The 21,291-nt window shown below is 38.5% G+C and overlaps 2 protein-coding genes across 2 annotated transcripts; one reads left to right on the plus strand and one right to left on the minus strand.

Annotated features, from left to right (window-relative positions):
- The first annotated feature begins 302 nt into the window (after window positions 1-302).
- Window positions 303-1,850, plus strand: ANKRD34B (ankyrin repeat domain 34B). The gene has a single exon (XM_032206673.1). It carries the CDS (start codon window positions 303-305, stop codon window positions 1,848-1,850), a length of 1,548 nt encoding a protein of 515 aa, XP_032062564.1.
- Window positions 1,851-8,531: 6,681 nt separating this feature from the next.
- Window positions 8,532-21,199, minus strand: FAM151B (family with sequence similarity 151 member B). The gene is made up of 5 exons (XM_032206341.1): window positions 21,052-21,199; window positions 19,724-19,880; window positions 16,143-16,360; window positions 14,376-14,511; window positions 8,532-11,887 (listed from the first exon to the last, which is right to left on the minus strand). The coding sequence occupies exons 1-5, from the start codon at window positions 21,197-21,199 to the stop codon at window positions 11,734-11,736; spliced, it is 813 nt and encodes a 270-aa protein (XP_032062232.1). The 3' UTR covers window positions 8,532-11,733.
- Between the last annotated feature and the right edge of the window lie 92 nt (window positions 21,200-21,291).

Below are 21,291 nucleotides of genomic sequence, written 5' to 3' on the forward strand. Positions count from 1 at the left end.
CCTGAAAAATAAAAAGTGACAGCTGTGTATTAAGCATCCATAAATATTTTAAGTGTAGCCAAATATTGTTTAAAATTTTTAGCGCATTTCTTGAAGTTTAGGAGGCAAGACTACCCTTTTTTTTTTTTTCCTTCTTATCTTCCCTCTTGTCACAGAGTAGCGGTGAGTTTACAGGAGCAATTCAAAAAGCTGACACACTCCCTCCCCCCTTTTTTTTTCCTTCTTTTTGTGCCTCCTTGTCTTCTTTGAGCGCCAGGTGTTCTTTCCAGCAGCTAGGAAGGTGTGATTGAGAGACAAGTGCCATGAATGAGACCGTGGAGCTGCCGACAGAGGGGAACTCCCTGATCAGAGCTGTCTACCAGAGCCGACTGCGCCTCACCAGGCTGCTACTGGAAGGGGGGGCCTACATCAACGAAAGCAACGACAGGGGTGAAACCCCTTTAATGGTTGCTTGTAAGACGAAACACGTGGACGCCCAGAGTGTCAGCAAGGCAAAGATGGTTAAATACCTGCTGGAAAACAACGCAGATCCAAACATACAGGACAAGTCTGGAAAAACAGCCTTGATGCATGCCTGCTTAGAAAAAGCAGGGCCTGAGGTGGTCTCTCTGCTGCTGAAAAGCGGAGCTGACCCGAGCCTACAAGATCACTCCAACAGCTCTGCGCTGGTGTACGCAATAAACTCAGAAGACAAAGAGACCCTGGAAGTTCTTCTCAATGCCTGCAAAGACAGAGGAAAAGAGGTAATCATAATCACAACAGACAAGTCTCCATCAGGAAGGCAAACAACAAAACAATACTTAAACGTGCCTCCTGTGGACCTCAGTGAGCACTGTTCCCCAGATGCCTGCACGTCCCCATCCGAAATAGAACTGAAAACATCTCCACCCCCACTTTCAAGCTTGAATGAGACTAAAAGTGCACTCTTCAGCTTTCAGGATCTGGACCATCCCCGAAGCACAGACAACCCGTCTCAGTCAGTCTCACTGAGAAACTCCAGCCCAACCAATGCAGTCTCCAAGCTGGCACAAGTGCAGCAGCTGCATCCCGAACCTTGGATGAAGAGCTCTCCGCTGTTCCACCAGAGTAAAATTGCCTCTTTACATGGAGAGATCCAGGATGTAACTCCAGAAGAGCTCTCTTTTAAAATCAATGGCCTTGCCTTGTCAAAGAGGTTCATTACCAGACACCAAAGTATTGACATAAAAGACACTGCTCATTTACTGAAAGCTATTGATCAAACTGCATCGAAGAAATCATCATATGATGAGTTAAACTCTCAGACTCTTTACGGCGAAGAGAAGCTTTTCCCCAGTGGGATTCCTGTGGGTAAGGATTCCAGTTTAGGACAGATCAGCTTCATTTCAGACCTGAGCAGTATTATCCAGAAAAGAAACTTAGGAGCAAATCATTACAGCTCAGATTCTCAGTTAACTACTAGTCTACGTCCTGCTGCTGCGGAAGACATGAAGTCAGTGATAGGAAAGAAGAAGATCAGCTCTGCATCTCACTCTTTGTTACCAAGCTCTAGAGAATTATTTGAGAGCATGCCTCCTCTTCCCCTGAGCAGAAGAAATCAGACTGTTCTAGAAAGACGGGGTTCAGGGGCTTTGTTGTTGGATAACTTTTCTCAGACAAGGCCAGGTTTTCTTCCACCACTGAATATGAATCCTCACCCCCCAGTTCCAGATATTAGTTTCCTAAATAAGGTTTCTGGGGTGATTTCTTATGGGCAGAAACACTTACTACCAGCAGTAGCTGCTTCCTCTAGGGAGACCAAAAGTAAAAAAACGCTACTAAGGAGGCAGTCCTTGCAAAATGAGCAGATAAGGCAATTACTGAATTTTTAACAGGAGAAATGAAGGTTTATAACATCCTTACGTTATGTACATACTTGCCTACCTATTTAGCTGTTACACTTCTGAAAAGATAGCAGGTCTGTAACATAAGGCTTGCTGTCTTGGAGTGAGTTAAATATCTTAGATACTGCGTAAAAAGATAGGATTAACTACCTGTCTAACTAAGTGACACTGTTTTCTGTAAATGGAGGAGTGTTTATTACATTGTTTTCATAATATTTTCAACTTGAGCATTGAAACCTTACCCACAACAGGATGAATCTACAAAGGACGTTAGGCACTGAAGTTCTCATTTTTGGGTTGGAGATACTGTTCCTGCAAGGTTTCCCCAAATACATAGGCTCTTTCTCCACCCAAAAACGTTGTACAAGTGAATTTTGGGAACTTGAAGCATTTGGCTGTGATGCTGGACATCAAAGGGTGGCTGTGGCCAAACTGTGTGGTATCCACAGACCCCAGACACTGACAGTGTCATGCCCGTGCATGGGCAAGTCTCTGCCGGCAGCATCTTCTGGCTCCAGTGGCCTCACTGCATCTTGCTCACAGGCAATTCAAAGACTAAGAAAAAACTCACAGAGTACTGTTGCATATGTAGCTTCACCCATGAAATCCCAAAAACTGGGGGCCCACTGGAGGTGCCTTGCTGCCCGCCGGGAGTCAGCAGCGCGGAGCCTGAGAGCTGGACTTCACGACACCTGGCCGCGATCCAGCGCGGAGCCCTGCAGGGGTCGGGTTCCCTCTCATCTGGTGTACAATGACCAAACCCTGCTTGCAGCCTCAGAGAGGCATGTCAAACAATTTGGGTGTATCGAGCTACTTGAGCACTGGAATTTGCGCATTAAAAAAAAAAAAAAAAAAAAAGTGGGGGGGAGAGGGAGAAGGCAGAGTGTGTATGGTATGAGAACTGGAACTGGGTTGGTTCTGTTACTTTCTGCAGTTCCAGACTCAACAACCTGATCTCCAGAACACGCACATCATCCTTCTCCCCAGCCACAGGTCCAGGTGTCTTTTCAAGACAGGATACAGATGGTTGGAGACAGATTTTTGTCTTGCTCTGTGCTTATGGTCGCACAACCCCTGCCTGGGACAAGCTCTGTCTTGCTGCTCAGACATTGCTAAAGAAATCCATCCAGCAGCTCAGGTACTTGCCTGGGCATTCAAAGTCCTCATTTTACCTAATTTGAAGCAAAAGCCTGAATTTGTTGCAAACCAGAAATGTACTTTTACCTCCAAGGTATTGTATATATCTCTGTTTTTAAGTATCTCTATCTAAAAGGTGTTTTTCCTTCCCATCTAGAGTTTTGTGGTTCCACACATCTGCCTTGTATTTGTGCATATTCTGTGGAAGCTTGGTTTCTGGTGTCACATGTAGCATTTTATAGCCTGTCTTCTAAAGATTGAGAAGTATTTAATGTGCTCTGTTTTGCCAAAATTTACCTATATATATATATATTTACATATATATAGTATTGATGTCTGTATAATGTGAATTTCTGTGTTATGAAATGACATACTCTTTTCTGAAAATAGTCAGTGGGTGTTATCTGCCTTCTTGCCACTTCAGTCAAAATTCACCTGGTCTGTGATGTTGCCTAATAAGTAGCTGTGATGTTGTTTAGTTTTGTTCTTAGTATAAGACAATTTCAAGTAAGATGATAAATGTATTGTCTCTGTAAGAACCTTTGGATGTGAAAATATGAAAACGTCCTAAAGTTCGTAATGTGCACATTTTGAAGAAGGAAGCATGGATTATAGCTCTACTCTTACACCACTTTATGTAAAGTGCTGGTCTGAAACTACAAATTTAAATCTTAAAACCAATTTTGCAACACCAAACCCTTCAGACATCTAGATTCTAGGGAATAAGCAAACATGCAAATCTGCATCACTATTGTCAAGATTAATTCTTCTACACAAAATACAGGTCTTGAAAGACATCATGTCCTTTGCTGTCCTTCCCTTACGGCTCTAACCTGGGATGCAGAGCACTGGTGACAGCAGAGGAGCCCCAGAGTAACTGCACAATCCCACCACATTTTACGTAATCAGTTGTGACTGTCACACTCGTTTAGTTTCTTGCCCATCAGGAGTAACCACTTCAAGTCACAAAAATTTGATGGCAAGTGGGGTATTTTACAATTTACTTTTTTTATTCATTGGTTAGTTAGTTGAGAAGGACTATTCATCTGCTGGAAGACTTGCTCATTTACGGGCTGTGTGGCCAACCCTAGTCTCTACACATAAGCAACAAGTGTTCTCTGGGTTTCAAGCAAACAAAACACCATCACCAACGAACCAACCAACAAACAAAAAACACCCCCCTAAAACAAAAACCAAAACCAAAACACTAAAATCCAGGTGAGTTTGCATAGCTAAACATTCAAGCCTGAGGAGTTAGGCTTTGCTTAGTAACAGCTACTGGCTGCTGGAGGAGGTGGTGAAACTGGAGGAGCCTTTGGTTCCTTTCAGTCTGGAAAACAGCATTGCACTTCAGATGCTGTTGGATCAACCTCAGCACGTACATGGTAGATACAAGGAGTACGTGTAAAACCTGTTAGAAACCTGATTTCTGATGTGTCACTGTTATAATTACGTGTGGGGGTGTTACTGCTTCCTGAACAGAAATAGTAATTTTTTCCAAGCTACTCGGATGACGGAAGGAAATGCTAAATGTCTTGAGAAGTGAAGTCTTTTTGTCATGTTGCCAGTATTTTGTGCCTAACTTTAATGCAGAAGTAATGTGAAAAGCTAACATCAGAGTTTATTGTTGCATCAGTGTTACAAGTGACCTTAGGTGGGAAAGCATTCCAGTTGTGTTGACTTGCTGTTGTTCTGATGCATAAATAAAAGTTATTTTTTTTTTCCTCCATTCAAAGAACATGGAAATAGGCATCCATTTATTCGCCATTTAGGAGAGGCTGAGTCACTGTCAAAGGTACCCACTTTTAAGTGTTTCTCAGGCTGTCTCTACACTGGAAAACTGGAACAGTTAATTAGATTTAATCAACCATAGCTGAATTTGTACAAAGCAATGTGTGAGAGAGCGTCTATCAGTAGCCTTTTTTTTTAATGTTTAGTTTCAGTGAGGATACACTTCTGCCATTTTTGAAGTCTTAATCCTAGTTGTTTTCCAATTGTCCTTAAAGTCTCTTAAGCAAAGAATGGGAAACAAGACCTGATTTCTAATGTTAAATTCCCCCCAAAGCTTAAAAGTTTAAAACCAACAAAAGACCTTTCAGGTGTTCTTTATGTATCTCGATAAAGAAAATATCACAAGCTGAAACTTCTTCCTTTCCAGTTTTCCTTCAAGAACCATTGCTTCCCACGCCACGGGGAGTGGCTTATTCCACACACCTGACAGCAAAAAATCAGTGAGGCTCATCCACTCCAACTTCTAAAAAGATGAATGGTATAAATTATTAAACAGTCCTATACTAAACTATTTTAAAAAATGGAAGCAATACCCCTGTGAGTAAGCATTCCTGTCAATGCAAATTACAGCTTTCAGGAATATACACTAGCTATAAGATTATTGGTTTTGAACCCCTGTGATAATATTTTTGCAGACCATCTAAGAATTTAGAAAGGCAAAAAATCTTTTTTATCTTTGGTTTCAATTTTGTCTGGAAAATACTGTGAAACCATACAAAGTACCTTCTAGACAAATACTGGTGGCCTCACAAAAATAGTGATCATCTAAAAAAAATGCATCCAACTTCAGTATTTTATAGCTTGGTTCATTAAATACAAGAACAGTAAGTCGCCACATGAAAATACTACAAAAACAAAAAAAAACACTGTTCAAAGTTGTACTTAAGGTAATGCGTTCAAAGTACAGCTTTGAAAACATCCTTCCCTGCTCGTTTTGTTTGTTTTCACAGTAAGGAGAAAGTCATTTGGAGGAATTGTTCCCACTTGCTTTTTGTCTTTTTACAATTAAGAAAAAGAATGAAACTCTTCCAAGAGCGTTTGATGCAGCTACACAGGAAAAATAGTAAACTAAATGTCATTAAAAAAAAAAAAAAGTCTTTTTCCCTCATCAGTCCTTAGTAAGACTTCTTAGTGCATGTAATACAACTGATCAACTTTCCAACTACTTTTTTCTAAAACAAGATATTTATAATAAAATGGATTCTTTTACTAGTAAACCATGACTCCATTAGTTTACTATTTTATTCATGTAACAAGAACAAGGCTTGCTATAGAAAGGTTAATGTTAGTCACAAGTAATGATCCTAATAAAAACACTCATACTTTTCTCATAAGAGGTACAAGCTTTTTTTCACTTTTAATTTAAAACTCAGAGTTAGAAGGAAGAATACTTGTTTTAAAAAATTTCCCACTGTTTGCCAGCATGGTATTTTCTCCTTCAAGTTTAAATACTGGCACCGTAATACCTTCAAAAAGATCAGTTTTGATATGGAGGCATGTTACGAAGACTATTTTTCTGGAGTAAAAGGGATAAAATGCCAATTTTTATGGCTAATTGCTCTGATAAAACTCCCCACCTGTAAATCCTTTTTAAAAAGATGGCAGGTCTTACAGTCCCTCAGATAAATTAGCCTGATTTTAATATTCATCCAATATTCCTGTTCTTCAAAGTATACAGGTTATCTGAGAAAGCTGTCTGCCTGGACAATGTCTGTAGCTGAAAGAGAGCACATCTCCTAGGAACATCCTTGGTTTTAGCATTTTACACAAGCAAAACACAAGCTTGCTTGTTTATGTTTACACAAAACAGACAACAAAACCTGAGGACCTTGACTAGGGGGCTGAATCACTCTACTGATACAACCATTTGAGTTACTTTGTGCAAAGTCTTCATTTAAACACATTCCTTGCACACATCTGTTAAAATGCAACAAAGAAAGCTTATAGGAACGGAACTAGAGGAATTGCAAATAATTACTTAAAACTAATTTTGCACCTGCATTAGTTCTCTGTGCTAATATTTACTACATAGTAGGCGAAAAGTGCCTTTAAATTATTTAAAGAAAAAAAAAAAAAAAAGTATTCTGAAAGGAATGCCTGAAAGTTCATCCCCAAATCAGGGCTTACTCCACCTGTATTGCTCCCTTGCTCCTCTGGAGTACTAAACACGATCAGTGAGTGCTGTAACAAGCAGAAATTTAGACAGTACGTCATTCGCTTAAACTGGGATTTAGGAAGCTCAGGTGTTAACATTTCTACACTTAAGAAAGTACCCAAGGACTCTGAGAGTCTGTGTGAAGCCGAAATTACTGTTTTAAATATAACCATGAAGATGGTACCTCCTGTAGCGCAGGGCTCTGTCTAGCTCCACTCTGGAGGTCTAAGATTAATTCAGGGGTTTGGGCCCAAGTAGGAAAAAAGTGACTTTATGTTCAGCTGGGTTTAAGTGCTGTTTAAAAAAATACACTACAATCTCAGACTGAAGAGTGAATTTTTTTAAAATTGCATATGGTCCAGGTTATTCCCAAATTTCTGAACTCCAGATGCAGCTGCATGTTGATGGACTGTAATTAATTCCTGTATTTTTTCCCCTGAAGGCATCAGTTAGCAATTTGAACACTTCTACAAGTTGCCAAAAATGGCATGGGTTACAGTCTTCTCTCTGAAAAAGTTAGTCCATTTTAAAATAAAACACTTGACCTGAGCATACATTTAGAAAACACAGCAACTGGAACACCTTTTAAAAATATATTTTAATTCTGCTCGGACAGATCCCCACTGAGATTACAAATGTGCAGGTGCAACTTTTATGTTACAACAATGCCAGGAGTGGCAACTGGGTGTCAAAGGCAACAGCTGTGATGATACAAGGACCACTGAAAAATTCAAGGGAACAAACCCAAAATATCAGTATATTTAAAAACAAATTTATTTGCCTTGAAAATTCAGATGTTCAAAATTCAGAAGATAAGAGTAACACAGTTTCAATTTTACTGGAAGCAAAATAAAAAATGGTAGTTCTTTATTGTGGATTTTAATGAATACCCTTAGCTACAGCAGTGTAAGATGTTGTTATCCCCAGCATCCTCTTGCACCAATCTGCCAGAAGTTACTGCTCCTGCAGAACAGCTGGCAGAAGGGAACATGGACCTTACTGTCCTACTGCAATTAGGAGTAACTGCAGTACGTAGTGAGTATTTTCTTTATATATCCACACTGAAAGGGTAATAATGCAATAATTACAGTGATCTGCAGGAAAAAAGACAAGTCAGGAGTAACAGCATCCAGAAGAAAGTATCACCATCTTACTTCACTGCAAAGACAGCTGTCAGAGCTCAACCAGCAAAGCCCTAGAAGAGAGGCAAAGAAGTAGAGACTCACACAACACTCTGGCTTGGGATTTATTTAGGAGCTTTTGCACATAGGTCCGTACAAGATTTGTACATAAAACTCTTGGTAAAAACTGTCAGTAAATACACCAAACTAATAAATGATAATCCTAGGCATTAGGGAATCACATTGCATAAACATACAGACTAAAGAATAATAGTCTACAAACATCAAAACACAGCATCAAAAATCTATCAATATTACTTTTCAATTGAAATTTCATGATGTATAATATTGTTTCATGGTAGAAAACAACTTCTAATTAACAAAGCTTTATGAAAAACGTTTCTTTAAAACAACAACAACAACAAAAAAAAAACAACAAAAAAGAAAAGAAAAACAGCTGAAACATTTTGAACTTCACAGCACTGCTAACTGCTATTACTATAGTTTTGCTTAAAGAAAAAAAGGAAGGAAAGGAAGGGACTATTTTGTTGCCAAATTATTCAATGAAGTACAAAAACTTTCTCCATAATTCACTCTCTATCTTCTTATCTGTACCAGAAACACCGATTAGCACAAGGGGACTCAGAAGTTTCACATACTTTCCTGCAGCTATTGCACAATCCCTACTGATAGACAAGATAACATGCACCAGGTGCTGGAATCAAATTCTTCTGTCTCCATGCAGCACAATAAAAATCACAAGTGCTTGAGGTCAATAACATTAAATAGGCTTTCATGGAAAGTTAAATGCAAAATAAATTTGAGATAACGTTAGCAAATGGCTTAATCACAGACAGCCGACTGGTAAATAAAACGTAAAAGGTTTTAATCTATCTTGAAGAAAAAGACAGTTGCTTTTTGTGCTTGTTTGTTTTCAGTCAGAGTAGGCCAACACTGAATAATTCAACTGTTTTTAAAGAATTTTCTTTGAATTCACGGTACATTTGAAAAACACACACCTCAGAAAACTAGCTTCTGTTTTGGTTTAGTCATTACACACATTGCTTCTGAATTTCATTGAGTAGTTATGGAGGATTAATGACGCCACCTCTCTTCTGTGACATTATATTATCTGTTTAGTAAGTTCCATCAAATTCGCAGAAAAATATATGACTTGAGCTACATCTGAAGTAAATTTCAAATGTTTTATTAATCAATTAATTCACCTGGATATCCAGAAAAGACCTAATCCATTAAAGACAACCGGGTTTGTTATGTAACAATGACAAGTATGTCTAAAAACTTGGCTGAAAGATAACAGACTAAGTAACACTGCTGGAGAAAAAAAAAAATCCACAAGCAGAAGGCAAAACTCCTAAATAAAGTTTTAAGGACAAGGAATAGATCATTTGCAGGAGAAAAAAAGGAGACATCAACAGCTAGAGCAACACAAAACTTTCACAGATAGCTGTTTCCAACAGAATAAACAACTGGCTTTCATCTCATCTTTACTGTCTTACTGCTAGCCCCACAGTTAACACATCTGGTATTACAAGGAGATATTACAGCATGAAAACAGAGAAACAAAGTCAAATTAATTTATTTTTATGCAAGTCAGACCAGGACCCAAGCCCTGGTTCCTGCAGGAAACTAACAGAGATACATGGGTAAAAAAAGAAAACAGAGAGAAATTCAGATTTAAAAGATAACCCATAAAGAATAATCAACTTCAGAGTATTGTCAAACCCTTCTGTCACTGCAAGAATGCTTCATAGAACTCACTCCAGCACTTTGTTTAATCTACTTTCACACGTCTTGTTACCTTAATTGATTTTTCTGGTAATCAGACTGTGTCTTCATTTAATTGCATCTGACTATCTCTGTTTATTCATATATTAGTCAGTGATATTTCTTCTACGATGTCTGTATGCTTAAAAGTACTTCTGGCAATTGCTGATAATGTTTTATTACTTAATAGTTTAATCAGTTTTAACAACTCCTAATACTTCGGGTATTAAAAAACCTGAACTATACTATTTCATACTAGCTTGCTGTATGTACTGTAGACTCAAAGCAACATCCAGAACTTTGGTTAATGGGACCTTTGGTCAGTCAAACGTCCTGTTCTCCCTGGAAAGGAGTAAGGGGAAAAGGTCATTATCCAAGAGTGTTCCTACATGATCAGATCTGTTTTCATTCCTGTTCAGGTAATAGCTCCTGAAACCTGGGTTGGTCAAAATGATCTCATTAGAAAATGGTCCTTAAAGTACTTAAACTATTCACCATAGTTATGGCAAGGAAGGAAATAGTTAATGACTCTTCTTCCAGTGCAATAGCAGTGTGCCCACAAAGCCAATAGAAACAGATGCTACAAAGAATAGAGAAGATAAATCTGTTCAAACCTGCTCGTGTTGGCATAGTTAACTAAACAACACATCTTTTCTCCCAATTCATTAAAAGGAATCACACTGACAAAGTTGACCTTTTGGTGGTTGCTGCCATTCATTCTAATAAATGCAGGCAGAAGAGAGGCAAAAAAAATGCTTAAATTAGGCCTTTTCCTGCAGATGACAAAGAAGGTTACAATGAGTTTATTTTTTCTGAAGGGAAAGTTTAACTTCCGAAAATTTTTGAAATTGCATTCTGTGAGTCAAAAAGACATCCAGTACAGGGGAATGTAGAAAATAACTGTACAATCACAGAAATGTACAGTTTTTGTGGTAAGCACCAATTACTGTACAGCTATTTTACTCTTAAACCCTCTGGCTTTCAAAAAGACTACAACAGAGCATTTTACATAGCTACTCTTACACTTAAAATTTAGTTTAAGACTCTTGAAAGAACAATCAGCACTTCTCTATCTTATAAACCACTGTAGGTCTTTTTAATACTGTAGCTGATACATACTTCACTGCAATCCATCCATGTGCTTTAAGTACAGGTCAGAATTACAGTTCATTTCACCATCTCTCTCTGCCCCAGTGCCTCTTTCAGCTACAGCTACAACTCCAGCTTTTCACAGTCCAGGGACACAGTGCATGCTGCTGACGGCTTGGAATGCATGGAGGAAAGCCATGAAATGTATGACTGCCACACTTCAATGAACTTGATTAGTTTTAATTCAGGAAAAATAACTATTTTATCTGCCCGGGACATGTAGCATCACGCATCCCACACCCAGCAATCAGAATCGTCTATTCACTAGGACTGAGAAAATTTTCTATTATGATAGCAGTAAAAATGGAGTGTATCAGGTTGAGCTACAAAATAAAACCTTTCAGAAACTGTGTATCTCTGTACGTACTACAACCTCAATTCTTGTCCACCTGTATAAAGTGTGAACTGTTTTCCTTGGTAGACATCAGGTGTCCCATAACTGGCTTACACAAAAGCAGTTAGTAGCAAATTACCATGGTCCACAGCTACGCACTGAGGCCACCCTCCTCTTTATATGCTTGCAGGGAACAAGTGCTAGAAGGAGAGGGGAGATGCATATGATGAGCAAGTAACAATTCTGACCTATCAAAGAGGCATTACCTATTTGGGAAAACTTTTAAGAAAGTTACACAAAAACTCCCTCAATAACCACGGGTATGTCCACTGAACGAGAAGTTTTCATGTTTAAAGAGGCGAAGTATTACAAGGTCTCAGCTCATGGGCTTCATAGTTAGCATTCTATTCCTATGGCTTTTTTGAATTCGGAATTTTGTGGTTCTAAGATGTCATAGTAAACCCTACTTTTATCAAAGTTTTTTCGGATGTAAAGCAAATCTTCTACAGAATACACGTCTTCTTTCCCTGTCCAAATGGTGAGGCTGTACCTATAAAAAAAAAAAAAAAAAGAGAGAGAGAAAATAGAGAGTAATTTAAAGGATATAAGACAGAAAGACATTGCACTAATATGCTTTTAAAATTAGTCAGGTCTATGGTATCTTAATTTTAGCAATGAAATTACATACCAAAAAATTATCTCCTTTAGATTTCATAGTTAAGCAACAAAAATTTATGAACTACCCGAATTAAACATCCCTATCCTCTTTACCCATTCACATCCAGGAAAATCATCTTCCCCCACCCTGCATTTGTGCTACAAGGAACTGTGCTGATGGTCTCTCTACTTGTCTTATTACCACAATGACTTACAATTACCAGGAAAATCAATTCTTGAAAATGCTACTCCAAAAACAGGCATGCTCCAACATATGCTCAAAGTAGTTTGCACAGGGAGCCTACTGAATGCTTAGCACAGACAGGCTAGCATAAGAACATGATTGCAAGCCTCTAAATAAACCTCTATTTGATGAAGGTGAATGACAAGTTGCAAAGGCCACATTTTTTTTTCCTTAGAGATGAAGAAAATCACACAGTTTGGTTCTAGTAAAATTTAAGTTCTTGCAACTACAACTAAATTTGTTAGAACTTCCCAAGGAGGAGGACTGCAAATTTTTAAAGATGGACAGTTGTCCATTACCCAACACAATTTATACCGAGCCTGGTTCTTGTATGAACTGTTCAAGGAATTTTCAAGGAATAAAATAAGCAATGCATGGCAGATATCCAGCAAAGAAATTTCAAGCTAAACATTATGTTTGATAAAATAATAAATAGTTACAGAGCTACAGAGCAATAGTTACAGAGCATTATAACAGCAAACAGGAGGCAATCTTAATAATTGGTGATATCAGTCTCACATTTTCTCACATATAGTGATGACATCTGATTAACTGGATGTATCTTCCATACCATATCATGCATGCTTTTCTCATTAATTGCACAGACTTTATTATAACTTTTTTTTTCAAAAAAAAAAAAGCATTACTGTCCATAATATCCACATAACAAACTTTTTTTTTTTTCTCTTTATTAAAACTGTATTAATTTAAAACAGAGGTAAATCAAGAATGTAGCTGTATGTCAGCAAAGCCAGCTCAGGACTTTCTGACTTCTAATGCCACTAAAAAATTGAGAATTTAAGGATGAGGTGAAGAGAAAATCCTACTATTTCAGTGGGAATTATGCTTTTATACACTGAAGAAATATTTGAGAATGACACAAATCAACAAAGATATTCTTAACATAATGGTATTTAGAAATGATTTTCCCAGTTTACAATAATCAACACGTCTCTCTCAATTCTCCACTGTTAACATGAACGCTTAATTTTTCTGCCTTTTTTTCACTAATTACTTAGAAATTTTTCAGGAAACTTTTTGTATTAAATTCTCTGGTTTGTGCTTTGACCTTGGTTAGTGCTTAAGGAACAACTTTATTGAAGTGTAGGTAAGCAGAGTAGGTGAAAAAAATGAGTAAATGGCAGTGTGTAAAAAGCAGATTTTATTCTTCTTCTATAATAGGCAAATACATGTTGGCTATGAAATTGTTACGGGTTTATAAGAACAGTTTTTAAAAGGAAATATAAGTTGGTGTTTGGAAACCACTTAATATATTTCAAGTTCCTAATCCAAACAAGTGTGCAGCAAACTTACTAACTTCTGTAGCACTGGGTTTGGCTGGGATGGAATTAATTTTCTTCATAGCAGATCAGTATGGGATAAGTTTTGGAATTGCGATCAAAACAGTGTTCATTACACAACATCATGCACAGCAGTAAAAACTTGTGGGAGTGGAAGGAAGTTTGCCAGGGTTGCTGTTGATAAGGCACTGGCTGGGCATCAGTGGGTTAGTGGTGAGCAATCGCTTTTGCATTGCTTGTTTTTCTTGGTTTTGCTTTATTTTGTCCCTCCTCTTACCTAGAAAACTGTCTTTATCTTAGCTGATGAGTTTTCTCACTTTTGCCCTTATGCTTCTCTTTCCAGTCCTGCTGGGGTGATGCCCAGCTTCCTACCGAGGTTAACAAATTCCAGCTCAAAAATCACCTTTGATGTTTTTATGGCACATTATTACATAGCATACAAGTAACCTAATGCAAGGAATATATAAAATGTCAGTATTAAGCCTCATTAATTCTAAATTGCAACATCAAACTGCTTCGTCTGTGTAACTACATTAGTCTTATGAAATATATGTAATGGAATTGGATTACCTATAAATCTAATTAATCCTATAAAAGATTCATTAACTATAAAAAGTAATTTTAAAAGAGGCTTTTGAAGTGAATACTGACTAGTCATGTGTGATAAAACAATTGAAGAACTGATGGAGTTGAGAAACTAAAGGAATAAGCTAAAAGAAAATATTTTCAATTTAATTGGGATAAGCATGTACATATAGATGCACTGTACTTAATATAACAAATATGTACCTTTATAATAAGGACTGCTAAAATTGAAGCAAGTCCCTCAAACTTACCTGTCTGACTGTTGTATTAACCAACAAAGCTCAGACATGGACTGTCGTACTAATGCTGCTCTTACAGGGAAGGTAACAGGCTGGGAAAGTGCACTGCATATGTGAGCCATCTCTTTCACCATCGTCCAGTCATAGCCTACAACAAAGGCCATTTAAAATAAAGACATGATGATTTATAGAACAGTAAGCTTGCAAGACAGAACAAGAGCAAACAATGGTTTTGTGAAAATCAGATAAATCAAAAAAGAAATCAACAAATGATTATAAATAAAAAATGTCCATGTCTCAATACTAACGTGGAAAAAAGAAACTTATTTACACTAACTGTAGTGTTATCTTGGATAAAGGTACAGAATGTAAAATTTTTAATGTGCAGGAAACTGTATCTTTACTCTTTCTTTAAAAATGCGTTGCCACTGACTTCTGTATGTACTAGTTTTAACATGACTGGGGCCCTAAAAAAAACAGAAAAATTACAAAGAAAACAACAAACAAACAAACAAAACCCACTAAATGCTAGAAAAGAAGCAATCTAAAACACTTGCAGTGCTTGCTGCTGAGATTTTTACAAGCACTGTTTAACTTCCCTCTTACTTCTAAAGGCTATGAAAATCTTAACTTCAGTAACATCAGTTAATCATTTGTTGCTCAATTACTCTACTGCAATGTAGGTACTGCAAAGCCTACAAAAGCACAAAATTTTAAATAAAGGTTTTGTTGGGCAAACAGTAACTTGCAGTTGTAAGCGTTCAAGTAAGTTGTTTCTCTTTTGTCTTACAGTACATCCATCATTAGCATCATCATAAACTGAAGTTTTGAATGAACAACATAAAGTTACATGTATTAAAAAAGATTATTCAGTACAATATTTCCTATGAGCATTTCCAACAACTTCTTACTTGACTGATAATACTTTGGAGAAAATACAAGCCAAAAAAAAACCCTCTATAACATACAACACAATCATCATAACAAAATTCTAAATCTTGCTAATAAATAATAAGCAATTTGGAATGGTTTATAATTTTGTCACTGTAGTTCCAGATGATACTAGTGGGAATTGTGTCATTGCACACAAATGCATGGGCCCTGGAGTAAAAAATCCCTACAAAGCAGCTCTGAGAACTGTGAGAGGATGCCTGTAGAAAAGATCCTAAAATAATGTTTACACATTATAGATTTAAACTTTAGTTAGGGATTAACAATAACAAACTGCAACTAGATTCACAAAACTGAGATTTCCAAAAATTATTAATATCAATAACTTGGAAAATCTATAGCACAAATTCAATTCTTCAATAGAAATGTTGAAAACAATGCTGACCAGCAATTTGATTTCAGTTGTCTAATGAAAGAGCAAAATCATAGGTTTTAAAACTTCCAGCTAATCAGTTTTTCCTTAGGAACTGTGCCAGAGTTCTGATTACCATTCCGATCCTGCCAGGATTCAGGGAGCAGACCACCTGAAACAGAACTCAGGCACTTTGTCCCCAAGAAATTCTGCAGTACGTGAGAATGAGAAGAACAAAGTACTGCTTATTTTGACTGAAACACTGGATTTTCACACAGTTCTGTTGCAACTCAAAGACAGAACTAATAGCTATGCAACACACTAGCAAATATACATCAAGAAAGAAAACAATTCTTCTTATACTCACTACTGTTTTCAAATTGACAAGATGGCATTCGATTTATTTTGAATCAACTATGAAATTAATTTGGAGGGAGTAGGCTATACAGCATGTGAATTAAATTTTCTACCTTTACCTTTATTTTGCTGGTCAGGGTGCCACCCAGTCGTCCACCCCAGCGACAAGGTTACGTCCGGGAAAACCGAAGTGACGGTGTCAAGGAATCCTTTCGCATCCACGGCGCTGCTGCTCCCGTTCGGTCCTGGCAGGATGTCTGCGTTGAGCCAAACAGGTCGCCTCAGCTGCGGCTTCACACGCTCGAGAAGCTCCAGGGAAGGCTGTACGGCATCTAGACTGTGCCAGCGACATGCAGAGGAGGTGAGACGCCTTACCAGACCGAGGATGGGAAAGGCACCGTGTGTGTACAGGTGGGGAAGTTGATGAAAACTCCCCACGTAACCCAGGCAGCATCTGAGCAGATGGTGAAGAGCCTTTCTACCACAGGGTGACATGCCCAAAATGAACTGCTTCATGGCTCGTACTTCATGGCACTTCTAACATCAGGCTTTGTAAGACTTGGACTTTATCGGATGCTTGGTAAGGACTTTAGTAAAGCAAGCCACAGCAGGCTCTGGCTAACACTTGTAATCAGATCAGACAACTGGGCTGACAGTACCTGAAAGCCACAAGTGCTGTCATAAATCTAAATTTATTTCTTCTATTTGAGTATGTTCCTGAGGCTTATATACTACCTGAAGGCTGAAAGTAGTCTCTCTCAACCTAGCTTAAAATGGTACATATTTTGTCAACAACTAGCTATTTCAAATCCTGCTGACAGAAAAAAATTACCTTCACATCTGTGCAAGACGATGCACCTGTATTAGGACAATAAAAAGACAAAAACTGAGCATTTTGGGCAACTAACAGGGTGAAAGGGCACTCATCTGAACATTTTAACCCTGGTAGTGGTTACTCCCATAGCTCAGAAGTGTGGCATACCAGCGGCAGCATGAAGTCTGCACATCAGATGCTCATCCTATAGATAATTATTAAGTACGCGATGCCGTCACTTGAGCAACCGACGTAGAAACCTCCTGTAAGCATTTAACAAAATGTTGTAAGTCATACAACATTTGCTACTCTCTTAAATCAAAATAAAGAGCATAGCTAGAAAGCAAGCTATATCCTTTCCCCATCCTAACAAAACTTTCAGAAGTTTTGTAGGAAAAAAAAAAAAAAAAAAAAAAAGAAATGTAGAATAATGGGGAAAGGGACTGGATGCCAAGAAAACAGATAATTTTTCTCACTCAGCAAATTAATGAACATTCCACATAACATTCAGGAATTTGAAATTGTTATGGTCAGAGTCGTGCTTTCCTTATTAATAGCAAGGACCTGTGTTTTCTCCTGTGAGTCCTTCTCACCATTTTGTAAGGTTAGTTCTGGAACAAGCTATTCCCAAACCCAGCTCAGGATGAGGTCAGATGAATCATGTCAGGATGTTCAGCCAGACATGAGAACAGCAGCCAGCTGTGTACCCTGAGCTGCCTGTGTTACTTACTGTGAAAAGTCATTTTGTACATTTTAACTTCTATGTTGTTGAGAAAACTGCATATTGTCAGGAATTCCACCCAGCACTTTCAGTTATTAAGTACTGGCTCCACTGGCTCATTTTTTTTTTGTCCCAGAGAAAAGCTAGTAATGGCTTGAATTAACATTATTGGTTTAAGTATTTTTCACATCTTATGAAGCCAGAACACTTCACATGTTCCCAGAACTAATATGCAGGTGATTCTCCAAATCAGCAGACTGCCTTCATTTTTGCTGTAAATTGCATTACAATGTAAAGAGAAACAAACAAACAAAGCAGCATCTCTCGAAAACAAGACAAACACACAAAAAAGAACCAACAGCCCTATTTTTACTCCACAGCACTGAGTAAATCTGAACAAATTAAAATGTATTGTTGACTCCACTTTAGATGATTCTGGCATTTTTGAAATGTGACTCTGAAGTCCTGTTGCAGAATACATTAATTCGAACAGGAAATGTGATTATGTGATTAATCAAGCTCACAGAGCAGAAATACAGAAAATATTTCTTTTTAAGCACCACTGGAATAACCTTCAAAACTTCAGCAATGGTACCCAAAGAAATATTATCCAAATGAACACCAACTTCTGTGTCACTCATTTGAATGTATCTGCACTGTGTGCTTGTATTTTTTAAATGCTTTTGTACAATCAGACTTTTATCATGCAATATAATTTTTAAAGCTTTTAAAAAAATCATTGCATTTGGACAGAAATTCCTTGTAGAAAAAAAAGGAAGCAACAGTTTTTAAATTAATTTCAGGAATAATTAAGACTGAACTGAAAAAAAAAAAAAAAGAAAACCTCTCTACTTCTCTTATCATTTTTCTTTCCTGGCTAAGCTGACTTTTAGAGACTCTGTAACAATAAAAGTCTGCCCCCAATTTCTGTATTCTCATGAATTTTTACATGAAAACTGTGATTACATTACACAGAAAAACAGGTACAAATTTTATAGCTACCTAGCAATTTTTGTGTGTCTATAACATACCAAGGCTCCTTTAAAAGTGCGGCTGGATTCTCCATCTGCTGCAAAAACTGATGTACACTGATCATCAGACAAAGCTGAAGACAGGAATTGCAGAGATTATGTCTGAAAATCACATCTCACTTTGAATACAATTTCAAACTTTTCCAAGCAATTCTATGAGCTTTTCAGGTGCATTTTCCAATAAAGCTAAGGAAACAGCATGTTTAAAATTGAAAGCTGAAAGTGAGAAGTTAGACCAAAGAAATTGAATTTACTTCAATATACATGCAACTTACCATACTGACAGTAATAAAGCTTTACTGTATTACAAATCACACTCAAAAATTGCACCATGCATGGTGAGAGATCAGACATTCAAAAGAATGCATTTCATTCATGAACTGAGAAATTCCCAACAGACTGTTAATATTGGAGATGATGAGGGAACAGAAGTCCTCTCCTTTAAAATAAATAAAAAAGTAAAAAGAGTTCTGGAAAAAAGATAAATATGCTGATAGGGGATGACTTTTATTTATTTATTTTTTAATCAATATGACCTTCAGCAAGCCTGGAATAAAGCTAGCTTTTCAACAAGCTGTTCAGAAGCTCCTTAAACAGCCTTGACACGTTCATTCCCTTTCCAGAGTAGAGAACACCACTGAGAAACCTGGAGAACAGCAGGAGTGACATGCATGCTGCTGGGCAGAGAGAGACCCAGCGTGCTCAGCCCCATCTGCAGCCTGGCAGCCGCGCTGACTTCCAGCCGAGAGGCCGTCTTTCCTAATTTATTTGCCCAAGCAGAAAACTGGTGAGAGTTTTCCAGGTAGGCACTACCAAGTCAATTTTCCCAATGGGAGAATTTTGCTCAGTGGCAACTCGGAAACAAGTTGACTGAACATGAAATCATCATTTGTGATTAAAAACACTTTAAAGCTTTTACTCTTGAAACGCATTCAGTAATTCCGACTATGATTCACTACAGCTACTGTTCAGTAAGGAAGGAATAACTCTAAATTGCACAATCAGAAATGGTTTGGTTTACGATCACCAAATGATATCTCTACCTGTAAAACTGTTAATTGCTAATAAGAATGATATATATATACAAATGTATATGTATATGCAGTATATACAAATGTTTTTGTCTTGAAATACCTCTTAAAATCCAACTTGATGCCTTTATCTGTGTTGACAATGACATCCAGCCATTCCTGCAATGTGATGTCACTGTCTGTTTCAGGCGGATGAGCCATGATGGGGTCTCCCTTGCCACCACGGAGAAGGACATCTGCTTCTATCATGTGAGCCTCACCTGTTATAAAAAGATGAGTGCTGTAAGAGAAAGCAAATCCAACAGCTCGTGTCTGCTTCAGAATCACAACTATTGGGAAGACTGTGCACGCCCTCCCCGCAAAGCTCAGTGACTATGAGTTGCTCTGTGTGAAGCAACAGAAATGCATTTTTGGGGTAGTTCAGTCAGTAGGCACTTCATAAATCTACAAGCAAGTGCAAATTGATTTTTGAATGCACATTTAGCCAAGTGAACAGCAAAATGAATATCCCAAACGTGGATCCACTCTTGCTAAATTGTTTCACTCCCCAGGCTGGTGAACTCACTTGAGCCAGAACTTCAAGAAAATGGTAGCTGAAGCTCAACACAAATGAGTGGAAATCTTAGGAAAGCTAAAAGCTTTTGATAACAGCTTCCTATAGTGAGAGGTATCTGAGAGCTTGGACAGTGCTAACAGCTTTGCAGTGAATTCAATAAAAACGGTTACTTAGATGGAAATAGTACCAAAAAAAAAAAAAGATGATGATAAGCTTGACAAGCTCAAAAAAAAGATATTGCTGATAAAAAGCAAATCAAAAGTATCACATATATTTTGATGTTCACATAGGTTAAAATTCACTACAACATACTGCTCATAAATGACTTGAAGTATGTAATTACCTGGAACCAAAAAAAAAAGGAAAAAGAAAGTAGTAAATAAATTGTCCTGTTGAATCCAGTACATCTTACTGTGTGTGTTGGAGCAGTACCTAATTTCAAACCATCCTGAAAAGACCTAGAAGAGAATATACAAGGCCAAAACTGCTTGTGAACCCTAACTGCTTCTAGAAGAGGGGCAAAATTTGCTGCATATCCCTGACAAAGCTGCCACAAGCACTCGTCCCCCAGCACTTCGGCTGCTGCTGGATGGGGAGGTGCCCAAAGCACATCCAGCTTGAAGGCGATGTTTTAATTTTCTGATGTTTACAAACAGATGTGTGTTATCCACAGACGGCAGTGCCGTCCCCTCGGGTCCTGTCGCTGTCCCCAGCGAGCAGATCTCAGCGCCTTCCCCCGCTCCCCTCATGAGGCAGCAGCGTGCCGCCATGACGCCCGCCCTGTGGGCTGAGCAAACCCCGGCGCCTCCTCTCTCTCCCCTCCTCTCCTCTCCTCCTTGCCCTCCGCCATCTCCACCACCCGCCCCGGCACTCACTGCTGGCGGCCTCCCGGGCTCTCCGCCTGCTGTTGGCCGCATGCCACCAGCGGACCCCGGCCCCGTCGCGGTGTGCCAGCCGCCCGCCCCGCTGGAAGTGCTCCACCGCCGCCTCGCCCCAGCCTCCAGCACCCAGCGGCGCCGCCATCGCCTGGCCCGGGCCCGCCCCGACAGAGGCGGAGGCTGCCCCGGCTGCAGGGGGGCGGGAGGGCGGCCACAGCACAGGGCTTGAGGGGGGTG

Source organism: Aythya fuligula, chromosome Z (assembly GCF_009819795.1).
Source record: "Aythya fuligula isolate bAytFul2 chromosome Z, bAytFul2.pri, whole genome shotgun sequence".
Taxonomy (NCBI): domain Eukaryota; kingdom Metazoa; phylum Chordata; class Aves; order Anseriformes; family Anatidae; genus Aythya; species Aythya fuligula.

Coding starts and splice junctions, on each gene's coding strand:
- FAM151B (XM_032206341.1), bottom strand. CDS start 21,199: ATGGCGGCGCCGCTGGGTGCTGGAGGCTGGGGCGAGGCGGCGGTGGAG. Junction 19,881..21,051: donor AGCCCGGGAGGCCGCCAGCA/GTGAGTGCCGGG, acceptor TTTTTATAACAG/GTGAGGCTCACATGATAGAA. Junction 14,512..16,142: donor CCCTGACCAGCAAAATAAAG/GTAAAGGTAGAA, acceptor CCTTTGTTGTAG/GCTATGACTGGACGATGGTG.
- ANKRD34B (XM_032206673.1), top strand. CDS start 303: ATGAATGAGACCGTGGAGCTGCCGACAGAGGGGAACTCCCTGATCAGA.